We start from the raw sequence: 15,776 nt of genomic DNA on the forward strand, positions 1-15,776 counted from the left end.
AAATTGTGCCATCTACTACAGGACCAGAGGAGCGATGTAATGTATCTCCAGGAATTCCAGCCCATCTTTGGTGATGTGCCGCAGCCTAGCTCAGTGGTGACCCATGGTGTTGTGTTGGTGGACGACGTAGCCCCGGTGAAACAAGTGCCCTACCGTGTGTCTTCCCAGAAAATTGGCATTCTGAATGATGAGGTGCAGTTTTTGATTGACAATAATTTGGCTGAACCTATAGTGACAGTGGGCGGGCATCCCCTTGTGTTCAGGTACCCTTGTCAATGAGGGCGAGACGCATATTGGCATTTGTTACCCCTTATTGCTTGTATCAGTATACAGTTATGCCATTTGGTATGTGTAACGCCCATTTAACTTTCCAACCTTTAACTAACTGGTGTTTGGCTCTTCAACCATATGATATTGAAAATAGACATATCAAGGGTAAGGATAACATTATTGCTGATTCCCTGTCTCGGCCACATTAGGCAAATCTGATAACTGGTTGCCAATGTAAAACCCTACACGTTTTATTTTAAGTAGGGGGGGGTGTTATGCATGGCGTAATGTACAGCGGTGCATTGCGCTGTGCATAGTGAAATATTTTTTCGACATGTTACCCCCAATTTAAATCAATTTTGAATAATGATGTGTGAGCAGGGCTGGTTTTTGATACATAAAATATTTTTCTCTATGTATATAGGTTTTTTTGCAGCTTAATGGAGTTGATTAATATTAGTTTTAGGTTTGTAGTTCCCTGGAGTATGGAGCAATACCAGTTATTGGCTGGCCTTGGAGGTGGAAGGACGTTTGAATTTGTCAGTGGTGGATACCTTTTCAAATCGTGTTTAGTTGAGTATTAACTATTCAGTGCTGCTCTAGTATTATTTATGGGTGTAAAGTGCAATCAATGGTGATATTACAAAGTAGTTTATTGTTTATTTACTGTGCATATATTAGTGTTTAACTCAGGATTATGTTGATTTATTCTCTTGATTAAATTTATCTGTTCATGGTGGAACCTACACACTTTTTATGGTAAATTTTTCGATATTAAATTTTATTTAAATCTTTTGTAATGCATATAATTCCAAACCTTCACTCCTGAACTGTTGGAATAAAGAGAGGGCTGTGATTGAACCTAGGACTTTGATGTGCTGAGTTGCCTTTTTGTTTTTGTTTATGTTGTGCCATTATGTGCCCTCAGTATATTAATCTTTAATGTAATTCAAATTGATAAGTTATCGCATAACAGTTGAAAGAACTTGCTATTGTTTAAATACTATTGTAAGTATGGAAACTGATATTTGACCGGTACTTTGAATAATGTACCCTGGCCATCTTACCATTAAGTCTCAGTTGAAAACCCATTCTCTCTAAAGGTCATCCATATTTATCCTCGGCCACAACCCGGAGCAAAGTTGAATATATTTATTTTATTTATTCTATGATTCAATATTTGCTTCATTGTTTGTACATCATTGTTGACTGTCTGACTGTACGTTATCAAACACCAACAACTGGGGCTACAAAACTAAACTGTTATCTGTTGCACATTTAATTAATTTATCTGCCTATTACACATATTGTATCATGTTTATTGTGGTGTAATTTTTATTTTATACAATATTTAGACATAAATTACAGAGTTAATAATAATTGATTTCTGGACTGTGTTACATGATATATTTCAGTGATTTGCACCAGTAATAATAATAATAATAATAATAATAATAATAATAATAATACTAATAATAATAAAATAATAATAACGATAATAATGATAATGATAATGATAATCATAATGATAATGATAATAATAATAATAATAATAATAATAATAATTATTATTATTATTATTATTATTATTATTATTATTATCATTATCATTATCATTATCATTATCATTATCATTATTATTATTATCATTATTATTATTATTATTATTATTATTATTATTATTATTATTATAATAATAATATTAATAATAATAATAATAATAATAATAATAATAATAATAATAATAATAATAATAATAAAACATGTAAAATAATAACAAAATACTATTGTTATACCAGTGTGATCTTACTATCATAACGTGGATTTCAATATGAATCGTATGATTCATTATACAGTAATAAAAAGTATATAACAAAAGAAACTCATTATAACCAGTGAAATAATATCAGTGGAAGGGAGACCGGTGGTAGAAGCGGTACCGTTCTTGCCTCGCAAGTAAGATGTCACGGGTTCGATTCCCGGGCCGGTGGAAGTTGTTTGGACTTACTTCTTAGCCCCCATTAGTCCCTATTCACCTTGCAGTAAAGTAGGTACCTGTTGTAAGTCGAAAGTTGCGAATTCGTATTCAGGGAGTTGTTGGAGCTTCCAATAACTTGATGACATAATCCACTGACTCTTCAGGCTTCTACGCCCTTGACTCTTCAGGTTTCTACACCCTAACTCATGAGACATAAAGGCAAGCATGAACTTAGCATGCTTCCCTGTTGGGCGCTGTAAACGCTTCTGCGCTTCACCTTACGCAAAGATGTAGGGGAGTGCCCAATAAAAAAAAATAAAATCAGTGGAACAATAAAAAGCTTGCCAACAGACTATAGCTGTAAGGACCACGTAAAGTTGGCGACCTGGAGTGTTGCTGTAGGTATATTGTTAAAGAAGACCATCATGAAACACTGAAACATAATTTACGTTACAGGTGATACCAGCTAAGTCAAACCTATCCAAGGGTTACATTAAGTTTTTTAAATTCATATTCCCCAGAGACTTGTAGCCATAAGGATTTGTAAAGTTTCGTACCTCAAAACAACGGAATTAATTCAGATGCAACTAATTTTTGGTAGCTGAATCCCACTCAGGTCATAGTCAACTCATTGTAGGTGAAGATCTATTACTGAGGTAAAAATCAACTCATTATAGGTGAAGATCTATTACTGAGGTCAAGGTCAACTCATTATTATAGGTGAAGATCTATTACAAATTCAACTCATTGTAGGTGAAGATCTATTATAAAATTCAACTCATTGTAGGTGAAGATCTATTACTGAGGTCAAAGTCAACTCATTATAGGTGAAGATCTATTACTGAGGTCAAAGTTAACTCATTATAGGTGAAGATCTATTACAAATTCAACTCATTGTAGGTGAAGATCTATTATAAAATTCAACTCATTATAGGTGAAGATCTATTACTGAGGTCAAAGTCAACTCATTATAGGTGAAGATCTATTACTGAGGTCAAAGTTAACTCATTATAGGTGAAGATCTATTACAAATTCAACTCATTGTAGGTGAAGATCTATTATAAAATTCAACTCATTATAGGTGAAGATCTATTACTGAGGTCAAAGTCAACTCATTGTAGGCGAAGATCTATTACTGAGATCAAAGCCAACAAAAGTTAACTAAATATATACGACCAATAGATCAAATTGAAGAAGGTAAAGATCGCGAGGATATTTAAGCGAGAAATGACGATGAGGCCTTCAATAGATTTTCCAAAACCCAAGTATTTCAAGAAAGCGTTAATGGAAGTTTGGGTAACATGGCGGTCAGTGATGGGGATGTGCAGGCCCTTAACGGGTGCTGGGAATGGTGACACCCTATCCCCACTATGGTGTTTCTTGAGGGAGTAGTCGATGATGGTGTGGAAAATAATGATTATGAACCCTATGATGATGCAGAAGAGAAGCCACACGTCCACCATCTTGAAATACGAGGTTTTGGGCAGTGACGCGGAGACCTGGTGGGATGGATGGATATGTAGAAATGGTGTAGTGTTGAGGGAGGTGTGGGGGTGTAGGGAGTAAAAGGAGGTGTGTGTTAGAGGAAATGAGGTGTAGTAGGGAGAGATAAGGGTGTGTGTGTTGGGGAGGTCTGAGAAGGTGTAAGGAGAGAGAAGGTGGTATAGTGTTGGGGAGGTGTGAGAAGTGAAGGAAGAGAGAGACAATAGGGGTGTGGTGTTGAGGATGTGTAGAGAGAGAAACTAAAGGGGGTGTAGAGTTGGAGGTGTGAGAAGGTGTAGAGAGAGAGACAAAAGGGGGTGTAGAGTTGGAGGTGTGAGAAGGTGAGAACTCTTTGTGATGTGTTTACTCACATAGCCGGGCTGTTTAATTTAAATCAAAATATATTTTTTTTAAATAATGATTTAAATCACAGTTTGGTTTTTATATGGTGAATGTAAAAGGAAGGCAGAAAAATTAAACAATTACTCATATGCTGTACAGTACAATATTGTTATAAACTAATCAGCCAAAGAAACAAAGTATCTTATGTCTATAATATCAGTATCCTATATAATTGAAGAGAAAAAAACCATCTCTTCCGTAATATTCACTATTCAGTGTTCCCACAACAGAAATTTCAAAATTGATTTTGTAACTACACAACAAAAATAAGTTTAAGATAGGTAACATCACTTTGGTTACCTTACATGCATTACTGTATTGTCTTCTACTTCCAAACATTTACTGGTTAAAGTTAAGTATTAAAGGAACTAATAACTTATTATAGGCATTTTTCAGAGCAAAACAAAACCAACTAATTCATATTTTCGGATGCAACATGACATTTAGTAATTATACAAATCAAATTCTAATGTCTTTTAGTCTTTCCTACATCGCACATTACAAACAAGACGTTATGACTTAATTATCTTCGTAACCATGACTTGAAATAAAAAGACAAGTTTTGCTGCTGGTTCTGTACCAAGGCAGTTCCTTAGTTATGAATGAACTAGTCCATTGGAAGAAGGAGACTGGGAACAGTCGTCATTCAACAAGAGAATAAAATATTTTTTAAATTTCTTAAATTTTTATTGAAAATTCAAAACAAAAACTAAATCAAATAAATCTTCTTTTTTTCAAACAACCCTGGCTTTAGGTAAGGAAATAGAATTATTGCAAGAGCAAGAAAGTACAAAAACCTTGGAGCAAGAGGAAGTAATAACCAAGGAGGAAGAGGATAGAGAAGAGGAGAATAAGATGAACAGCAGAGAAACAGAAAAACCATTAAGAAAAAAGATTATTAGTAGGAATATTGAAAAATTAACCAAAAAATAAAGGCAAAGAAAAGAAGACTCAAGTGACAGATGTAAGCCACGAGGGGGTAGTAAGTTTAAAATGACACCAGTAACCCACAGCCAACAGGTACCCCTTACTCACTTGGGTAAACAGTGTAGCCAACACAAGTAGCGACGTCAGTGTAGTCATGATCCGAACTTCGAAGATCTCTGAGCGGAAGAATAGGCTCACGTAGCTGATAATGAGGAGGATCATGGATGGTGTGTAAATATTAAGAACGGCGTAACCTGAGCGTCGCTGGAGTGTGATCTTCACCCTTATTTCGCTAAACTCCCCACTGTTGTCGTACACCAGCTGGGGCTGCTCCAGCTGACGAGACAACAACACCAGTCTCAGCAATGTTAATCTCTTGATTACAAATTTGAGTACGTCAAATTATCTCTAATTTCGGTAATATCGTATAGACGAGGTTTAATCATCATACCTAATGAGTTAAAGTATCTTAACCTAGCCTACTCATAACCTAACCTAACCTAACTTAACCTACCCTTGATACAACCTGCCCAAAGCTGAACTAACCTCAACATAACTAACCTACTTAGCTGTTTAACATCACTAGTGGGATCCGGGTGCAGTTATTGGCGTTGTATGAAAGAGAGAGACAAACCTGGTACTCGAGAAGCAGCTTGCTGCCGTAGTAATTGGCGGAGGAGACTGCGTCATCGACCATGAGGTAGTTCTTGGGGCCTGAGAGCATCCTGAGGTGCATGTCACAGTGCTGAATATCAAATGGATACAGCATTAAGTTGAAGTCACAGACGAAGATGGTGCTGTACTTCCTGGTAAGCCGGATGGAGTTATCCTTGCCCAGGAAGAGGTCCACTGTGGGTAATAAAGGAGACGTGTCACCGATGTGTTGTCTTTAACAAAAACCTCATATTCTAGCTGTGTTAAACTTAGTTATTTTTGCTGTACTGGAGAAGGACAAGTGTTTTGTCAAGAAAACCACTCTTCAATTGACCTCTTATTACATTAAATTGGTAAACAAGGTCTATAAATTAGTTCTTACTTTCTCTTTTTTTCCGTAACCTTTAAGAGCAGTTTATATTAACATGACAGACGTGATGTAAGTATGGTTAATGCAGAAAGAAGAGTAAGGGAGGACGAAAGTGTTGTGTGGACCCACAGAGAAAGTCTCACCTTCACCCGGCACATTGTTAGCCCTCCGCTCAGGTGATCGCTCACGCAGGAGGTTCAACGTTGACTCTAAGTCGACTGTCGTATGTTGATGCCCTTCCGTGTTGACAAATCCGACAGTAGGCCACCACATACTCATCATCCTCGTGTAAGGTACCTTGTTGAGGCTGTCGTTCACCTTTAGGTTACGGAATGTAAGGCGGTTGTCGAGCCAAAACATCTGTATCTCATATGACAGCTGCATAGTCATCTGTGTTGTATGGATAGTTGCGGACTCAATGCTGATCTTGAAAGCAACTGGTAAGCTCGCGGCGTCTTTGTCATTTCCAAGCCGTGGCGGCAGATTCATCTTGTAGTCTTTAGGCATACTGACCAGTTCACAGTCAACTTCATCGCTTCTATCTAAACAGTCATATTTTTGATCACAGCGATTCTCGAGTGGGATACATGTTGCATCATCACAAGTGTAACTGTCTGACTGACACGTCGTTAGGAGCAAAGTCCTTGCACCTTGTGACTGGTCACAAACTGTAGTCTCAAGCTGCCACACACGACGCCCCATTGGCATGTTAAATGGCGCACTTGGATCTAGTCTGGCCATAGTCTTATTGTGCACTACGTTGATCCACAGCCATTCTTCCCCCACCTTATGAATGAGATACTCGCCGTACCCCTTAAAGTGAAGCTCTCCAAGATCTTCCTGATAAGCAATAAGGTGAATGTTGCGTAACTGTAGCTCACAGGTGCCCAGAAAGGAAAAAATTTGCAGGTCTGAGAACTCGCACACAGCACACTTTCTGTTGGTGAGGCAGTCAATGTCTGCTATACCTTCAGTTTCCACGAAGGCGCAGTTCTCGTAGAACAGGCCGTTCGGCTCCCCATCTTTCCAGGGTATGTTTGTAACAGGGGCGTTGTCGAAGTGAGTGACCCAAATGCCCTCATCACGTAGGTCATTTATGGAGCTCCAGAAGAAGCCGTTGCAGCCTCCTATAACGAACCAATCCGGCCAGATACGTTTGGAGATGTTGGTCCAGGAGAATGCCTCAGGCACGGTAGTAGGCAGAGGCAGGTGGGAGCCAAGAGCCTCACATATGTAAAATGCCTCATCTTTTGACAGGGAAGGGAACCCAAAGTAGATGGCATCTTTCGTCTGCTTGCAGAAATGCTCCAGAGGAACATCATACTCCGTGAAGTTGGAGAGTATCCAGCCAGCCTGCCACGAGATGAAGTTACCCTGAACGTCGCTCCTGCAGGCTGCCATATCAGCAATTGTTTCCGCAGCCACCACATAGTCCCATACGTTCACCTGCACACGTGTACGTTAGAAAATTACTTGAGGGGGTCTCAGTAATGACTTTCGTATTAATATCAGTTGTAGGTCAGCAACCTAGATTCCTACTCAAGACTTGTTTAATCATTGTCAACCACATATTAATGGACAAACATTTGCATTCAGTCTTAATTATCATAATGGATACAAATCTTAAGATTGCATCACAAGACTCAGAGAAAAAATTTTACAGTATACACAACACGGTGAGTGTACCAGACGGTAGAGAAGGCTTCACCTGAGACAGAGCACCACTGAAGCTCTGGTAGAGAGGACCTCCCTGGCCGATACGGGCGCGGTCACCATAGATCTGGCGGCCCACGTTGTAGTTCAGCTCGTAGACGACCTCCCCATCCACGAAGGTGTTGTATAGGTGCTTCTGGTGGTCATAGGTGAAGCACAGGTGGTACCAACTGTTGCAGAGGAAGGAAGAAGAAGAGGGTTATGCAGTGTGAGAAAGGAGGATAAACAGGATAAAGTGAAGATGTAACGATTTGCTTCTTAGACACAATGTAACAGTATAACACAGTACTGGGGAGGACATAATATATCTACCTTTACCAACTGTGTATCTGTTGAGGTAACTGTTCAGCTACTTGTGAAGCTGTCATATATGTAACACCCTTCCTGGGTTGTCACCACTTGTAACAATCACTTGTGAAGCACGTAACCATATATTCTAGACGTACTAAAATATAGTTAAAAGTTTATTGGATCTTCTGCAGTGAAATCCAATATGTTCCTTTTGTTTGTTTATCATAAAAAGAGTTCTATGTACACTTTCAAAAAGGGTTATCACCGTAACATAATCACTGTAGCTATGAGTGTTAAATGAGGACAGAGGCTATCTTAAATTGTTCTGCTAAGTACGTCCTGTCGATGTGAGAGTTTGAATGAGAATGAGTAGAGACTTATCGAGGGACAACGAAAATATATCCGACGTCCTCCCTCGAGGAAGACGGGTCACCTGAACGATGACTCTAAATCACGTCTTCTTCTAGTGAGTGATATCAAATTACTGCCCGCAGTAGGTGGCCAGAGAGCCGGTAACTTAATCCTTAGCTCACCACCAAGTGACGCGACTTCCCGTGGGCACACCTTATCACGTGCTTTGAAACATGTACCTCATAGCCAGTGGAAAGTTACAGGGGGTGATGGAGTTTATATAAAATTAATGTACTATCTCATATTTATATAAAAATTAAGGGGTTAATACAAAGAGATTAAGTTATCTACTGTACAGAAAGACCACCAGTTCAGAGGGGCTCCGGTATCGTGTACGAATAATATGGCAATGTTAATTCATAATTTTTTTATGCAGCGTGAAAGTGTGAATGATTATTACGCTTCTTCGTCGGTAAAGTTGTTGTGAGTGAGTGTTGCCCCCTGTTGTATGAGTGGGAATGTCTGAGCTCACCACCAGAGGGCATATTTCTAATCCATATTTCATATCCATATATCTAATCGACGTGGCGTGAATGAGAGGTTAACTCAGAGCGAATGGAGCACCCCTTCTAGGCATTAGCAAGGAAGGTAGAGGGAGGAAGCTCAACTCCCTTTAAGTTGCCATCAAGTTTTGTCCGACATAAGTAAGGCAGTATTCATAGAAAACTAAAGATGCCTTATAGTTGGTTAACTATACTAACTTTGACGTATTTATAATCTGGTATTTACATTGTAACATAAAGGGTCACACTTCCCTGTAAATACACCACACCCTCACCTCTCTCTGCACGGCTTACTCCACAACCACCAAACCACTCGTTACCAACAGGCCAATGAGAAAAACAAAGAGACAGGAGTTGGTTCCTGAGTGGTGGAAAACCTTGCCGGGCAGGTGATGTCTCTTCTGGGCACCCAGACCCAGTCAGTTCAGTTCTCATCACCATCGGTTCTTGTTCTATCCTGTTGCTCTGTCGTGGAGTGATCTACTGTTCCGGCACTAACCTGTGCACAAGGGATCTACTGGCCATCTAGTTGTAACGTGCATTAGTACAGCTGACTACATTATTTTTCACCCTTGTATATATGTTTTTTGTGTTATTTAGGTTAAATATAGTATTTAAAAACCACTTGCATATTTTCCACGTCCTATTACTTATGCTGTGTTGGGTACTGTCATATCAACCATGAGTGTGGTATCAACTATTCAATTGGTATTGTTGTAATAACTAAACCTACAGTAAAAACTAACAAGAAAAGTTTATAATACAAACATATTGTCACTTGTTACGTAATTGGGCATGAGTTTTACAAGGTATTATAACTAAATCATTTCAACCAGAACCCCCCCCCCCTCCCCACACACACAGGTAAAGAAATTATTTAAATTTTGAGATTAAAATAAAAGTAAAAGTTAAAGTAAAGGAACTTAGACATTTGCCTTCTTGATTGCTCAGTTTCCTAAACAATAAATTTATATTTATTTATACTTCATTTATTCATCCACGAAAAAACCTAACCTCATTATTATTTGTAAAACGTCTTTTATTCCCAAATGACTGAAATTACGCTCTCAAGTATTTTTTTCATGGTTAAACACATTTCTTACAAGATCACTATTGTCGGATTGTAGAGGTATAAAGGTAAACAAGAATGTAATAATGCACTTTATTATATAAAGTAACAATAACAAGAAATACAGTAAGGGCTGATTCACCATAACATGTACATTGTACACTCATGTTCAAGATTCTTCGAACACTACTGGAGACAGCTAGCAACTCAAGGCCGTTTGTTTACTATACTACCTAGTAAATATTATGAATGAATGTAAAAGTGATCGGTGTTTGGTTACTTAGTTCCCCATTGCTTAATTAATGGTTGGGCTTTGTTGTTTCGCATTATATTATGCCTTTCTGCTAGTATATACTGTTAATTTGATTTTAAAATGGATAGAGCAATGAGCCAACCTATGTGAATTTATATTTAGATAAATAAACATAAGTAAAAATCGGTAAGTATGTTATAGATCCTCATGCATCGGGCACAGCTGTGTGCAGGCTGTTTATGAGGTTGCCTGTTTATCATTAATTTATACTAATATTGTCTTCAAACGTTTAATCCCTTTTTGGGTAATTAATCCAGTTGTACTAAACCGATGCTAAACAAAACTTCTTTCTAAAGACGCTGATTTCTTGCAACACAAACTGCTGTTTTACTTACCTGTGTGTGCGTGTGTGCATGTGGAGTGTGTGTGTGTGTGCGCGCATGTGGCGTGTGTGTGTGTGTCAGTGTGTCAGTCTGTATCTGTATTTAATAATGACGTTGTTCAATTGATGGTGATGGTAATTAATCTTACGAACCATCTGTCTGATGGTGTGAATTAGTACTGTAGCATATGCCTAATACTTTTACAAGAAATTATCTAGCAACATCATTGTCATTCCAAGACTATGCATATTGTAAGCAGCCCCCCCCCCCCCTAAATCCGTGTTTCTGACTTGTGTCGATTACGTCACGTTTAGTCTGGTGTCTTTAAAAAAAATAGTAATTTTTTTCCAAAAATGTGTATGATGTAGGCTATTATAAATTTGTATCTTATTGATTTACTTATTCGTTTATTTTTTATAAATGCATAATAAATATAAATATAACGCTGACGTTATTGGCGGGAAAGTGGGGGAGACAGGTGTTGTCAGTGCTGACTACCCTTCCACTCCCTAAATTGTAGAAGGACCCTGCCAACATGGAATATCACACGCAGAAAATCACTGAACGTGGAAGAATAATCGGCATGAATGAGGCTGGGTTTTCACCCACTGAAATTGCACGAGAATTGGTTTTTTCTCGGTCAATTGTATATTATTGGATTAAGCGATGGGAAGTTTAAAGGACCACCACAGGACGGGAATGCCGCGCAGAACAACACTTGCACAAGTTGAAGCCATCCGGAATTTCGCTGAGGCCAAGCCCTCCAAGACTTCATTTTCAATAAGAGAGGATCAACAATTAAATATTTCCCCTTTAACAATCAGTCGAAGACTTCACGAAGGAGGCATTCACCATAGAACTCCCGCCACCAAGGAGAAGTTAAATGAGCGACATCGCGAGGGCAGGTTGCAGTTTGCTCGACGGTATGCTGAAGAAGGCTTAGATTTTTGGGGAAGAGTAATATTCACTGACGAAAAAACTTTCTCATCCACCTCTCACGGAAGGTTGCATTGCTGGAGGAGAAACAACACCCGATATGCTAGACAGCATATTTATGGGGAAGCAGCGAGTGGCCATGTGACTTGCAATGTTTGGGGATGGATATATTTGCACGGAGTTGGAGAGCTGACTGACATAAAAGGAAGATTCACAGCTGAACAGTATTTAGAAATACTCGAAGAAGTTATGCTTCTCTCGGTGCGTGCATATGCTTTCCCGTTTCCCGAAAACATCATTTTCATGCACGATAGGTGTCCTATCCATACCGCACGGATTGCAACGCGGTGGTTTGCGGAACAAAGAAATGTGCAAGTTTTAGACTGGCCAAGTAAAGGTTGTGACATGAACCCTATAGAGAATGTTTGGGGCAATATTGTGAACGTGTGGGAGCCAGCTGAAGAGAGAACCAGGGTGCAGCTGCAGGAGCATACACACCGTGAGTGGGAGGTCCTGAGGCGGACACCGCAACTGATACACAATCACGTCGCCTCCGTTCCCAACAGGCTGCAGCAAGTAATCGAGAATGAAGGTGGCTGGACTAAATATTAATGTGTCAGAAATAATTTTCCTATGTAATCAAAGTCACATACTGAATGCATCTGAATATCTGTCAAATTGTATAATAAATGTAAAGAAAACAATCTTCTTCTAATATCCCCACTTGTGCAGTATGTATTCAGGATGATTTAAGTCAAACAAATCCTAGCATTATACTTATAATTATTATGAAAAAGTACAGTATAATATATGATAAATATATTGCATGTGAAATAATTACTATATCTACCACGTTAGTTTTTAGTTTAACAAATTTATTGGCAAAGCTTGTAGTACAGTTTGCTTATTCTGAGTAATTCACTCAGGTTTTGACACTGAGGGTGGTCTCACTTCTGACTGCCACGCACGACAGAGGTTCATACACAAAGAAATACAACATATTCATTAACAGCTATATATATATATATATATATATATATATATATATATATATATATATATATATATATATATATATATATATATATATATGTCAGATTCATGTGGGTAATGTCACTGTTCACTGCCATGCAGGACAGATGTTCGTACACAAAGATAGAAAGAAATACATCATATTCATTTGCAGTATATATAGGTCAGTGGATCACATACATTGGACGTCATATTCTAATTGAAGACAAATCAGTGTGGGCTAGCAAATTTGGGATAAACAGCAAGAATGTCCTCAAGCACCCCCGATTCAATGTAGTAATTACAAAGGTCAACCACGGAAAAAATCAGAGAGGGAGACGGAGACAAAGAAACAACTGTATGACGACACAATTCCTACAATATGTAATGGTCCGATCACAGCTGTCCGATCCGGCTCTTGAAGGCACCTGTGACGAGGAAATTAATCTTTCATATTTCAATCTCATAATCTCATATTTAATAGGTTCATGTCATGCCTTTCACAATATATTTATGTATTCTTGGATAACCTTTACTGTTGTAACCGCCCAATGAGCGACTGTGGGATAATGAGACCCTTGCCCGTAGGACTCCATTGTTCTTTATTTGAGTAGAGTGGGGTGATAAACTATATACAAACTTACGTGTTTCGGGTTTAATGTAGGACTTATTAGCTCCCTGACTTGTTAGCTCACTGGACGGCTAGAGACTATCTTCTGAACCCCACAAGGAGGGAGTCAGCCTGAGGCGAGGCCATCTGTTTCACATTTAACACCTAAGCAAAGTTCGTTGTCAATACTCTGGCTCTGTCCTGTGTCTCCCTTTCTCTCTCTCTATCCCTCTTTTACTCCCTCTCTTCTAGTTTATCCTACTGTGGCGGTAACAACCGTAATGGTTGTATTTGTATATATTTTTCTCTTTTCAGTTATTATAGCAAATGGGAAGAAATCTTTGCCAAAATACCAAACTATGTTAACGTTACCCCACAATTATTTCATAATTTACAATAATGCTCTAACACTCACACACACTTGCATAGACGCATACACACGCGCTCGTGAAGAAAGTCGATTTCAACGGAGTCCCTTGCTGTTTTTATTAATTATAAAAAAAATTATTACATTAATTAATGATATCTCGTACTGTAGGTGTAGCTAAGGCGGGAGCATATGTATTGTATTGCATTGTATCCATTACGATTGTCCTCGAGTAGACTTAGCTTATATATTTCAAATGACATTTCTTTCGATTATTGCCTGTTTGTTCGCAAAAAACCTTGTTTTGAAACTGGTTCATCGGAGGATCTCATTGGAAAGTCTTTCATTTCGTAAAAACTGTGTAGTATCCATTTAATGAAATATAATTTAAACATAAATAAATAGATAAAAATAAAACATTATATATAAATTTATCTTTCCAGTGCCTCACAGGGAATGTAATATAAATTATTTCATTAAATAAACTAAATAATACTGTTTCATTTATACAACTGTTTTCACAGACAAGCATGGACACACACACAGGCAAAGGCACACACGCACACACACTCACACTTACTTGAGGTAGCAGCGAACCGATGATTCTGTTTAATCCCACAGCGAATTAAAATAGCAGTTGCGTTGCATGAAATCAGCGTCTTCAGAAAGAAATCTGTTTAGCATCGGTTACTTACGACTAGATTAATTAATCGAAATGGATTAAACGTTTGAAGTTAATATTCGTATAAATTAATGATAAACAGGCAAGCTCATAAACAGCCTGCACACAGCTGTGCCCGATGCATGATGTTCTTTAACATACTTACCGGTTTTTACTTATGTTTATTTATCTAAATATGATTTCATATAGATTGACTCATTGCTCTATCAATTTTAAAATCAAATTAATAGTATATACTAGCAGAGAAGTATAATATAATACAAGTAAACAAAGCTCAACCATTAATTAAGCAACGGGGAACTAAGTAACCGATCACTTTTACATTCATGGCAGTGAGCAGTGACATTACCCACATGAATCTGACCTATATATTAGGGTTGCCATATCTGAACATTAAAAAAAGAGGACCTTCCCGAAGACATAACGTGCCCCCCCCCCCCCGCTGGCACACACTTTGGCGCTATGTAACCTTGATGCAGCCGTGACCGTTTTATGCTCTGGAAAAGTACAACAAATCGTAAGCACTAGCTGTGGCACCAAGCGACAAACCCACAACAAAGACTAAGATCAAACACTGTCACTGCAGGTTAAAGACTGGCCAACCACCGGTCACCGTCATAGTCGTCGACACACGTAAATAATATAGCGAAAGTGGCTAGATTATGGTTGAAAATTGCTAAAATGCCTTAAATGCAGGCCAAGAAAAACAAATGCTACAGTGTAAAAAAAGCCATAAGAAAAAAATGGTATACTTTCAACATTTCATTTATGGCTGTAATAGCACTAAATACAAAAAAAAAAATTATAATAATGCGCGTGGCTGAAGAACAAGGAAAAGCAGTACATGGCACTACAGGTTACCCCAAAAACTGCTAGCAGCTAAGTTGACAACACCGTACAGGCGTACACGTGACTTATCAGCTGACGAAAACTGAACAAGATCTCTACTGTTTCCACCTCCCCTCTCTCACAGTCTCTCTCTCTCTCTCTCGTCATTACAGTTTCATGTTTCTTTCCGTGGAGAAAATGATGGAAGCTGAAATTCCGGACTTTTGAAGAATTTTAAAAATTCCTTCCGGATGAAGATTTCGAGACCTAAATGGAGGACATGTCCGGGAAAATACGTATATAACCCTACTATATATATATATATATCTATATATATATGTACCTCGCGTTTCATACCAGCTGGATTCGGTAAAATGCTACTGACACCACATAAGAGGCAGGGGCAGTTTCCCATTGAGGTTCACGGCGCCATCAGCTCGATGAACAGGCTTTGTGTGAAATATAACAGAGTCTAGAACTGCTTTTAGTGTCCTTGTGGCCTAGCCGGTAAGCGTTCCCTAGTCACATCCAGTAGGTCGAGGGTTCGATTCCTTGCTGGTGAGGTCGTTGATTATATGTTCAAAGTCCGCGTGTTATATGGACTAAAAATGGAAGTATATATATATATATATATAG

General features: G+C 38.4%; 1 protein-coding gene across 1 annotated transcript in view; it reads right to left on the reverse strand.

Moving 5' to 3' along the window:
- Window positions 1-2,503: 2,503 nt before the first annotated feature.
- Window positions 2,504-15,776, reverse strand: part of LOC121873808 — a 100,609-nt gene continuing 87,336 nt past the window's right edge. Inside the window, exons 5-9 of the mRNA XM_042377514.1 lie at window positions 7,792-7,966; window positions 6,227-7,529; window positions 5,694-5,908; window positions 5,168-5,395; window positions 2,504-3,747 (exon numbers count right to left, since the gene is read on the reverse strand). Coding sequence (XP_042233448.1) covers window positions 3,406-3,747; window positions 5,168-5,395; window positions 5,694-5,908; window positions 6,227-7,529; window positions 7,792-7,966 — 2,263 coding nt within the window. The 3' untranslated portion in view covers window positions 2,504-3,405. The remainder of the gene's footprint in view (window positions 3,748-5,167; window positions 5,396-5,693; window positions 5,909-6,226; window positions 7,530-7,791; window positions 7,967-15,776) is intronic.

The sequence above is a fragment of the Homarus americanus genome, unplaced genomic scaffold (assembly GCF_018991925.1).
Source record: "Homarus americanus isolate GMGI-L3 unplaced genomic scaffold, GMGI_Hamer_2.0 scaffold25827, whole genome shotgun sequence".
Classification (NCBI taxonomy): domain Eukaryota; kingdom Metazoa; phylum Arthropoda; class Malacostraca; order Decapoda; family Nephropidae; genus Homarus; species Homarus americanus.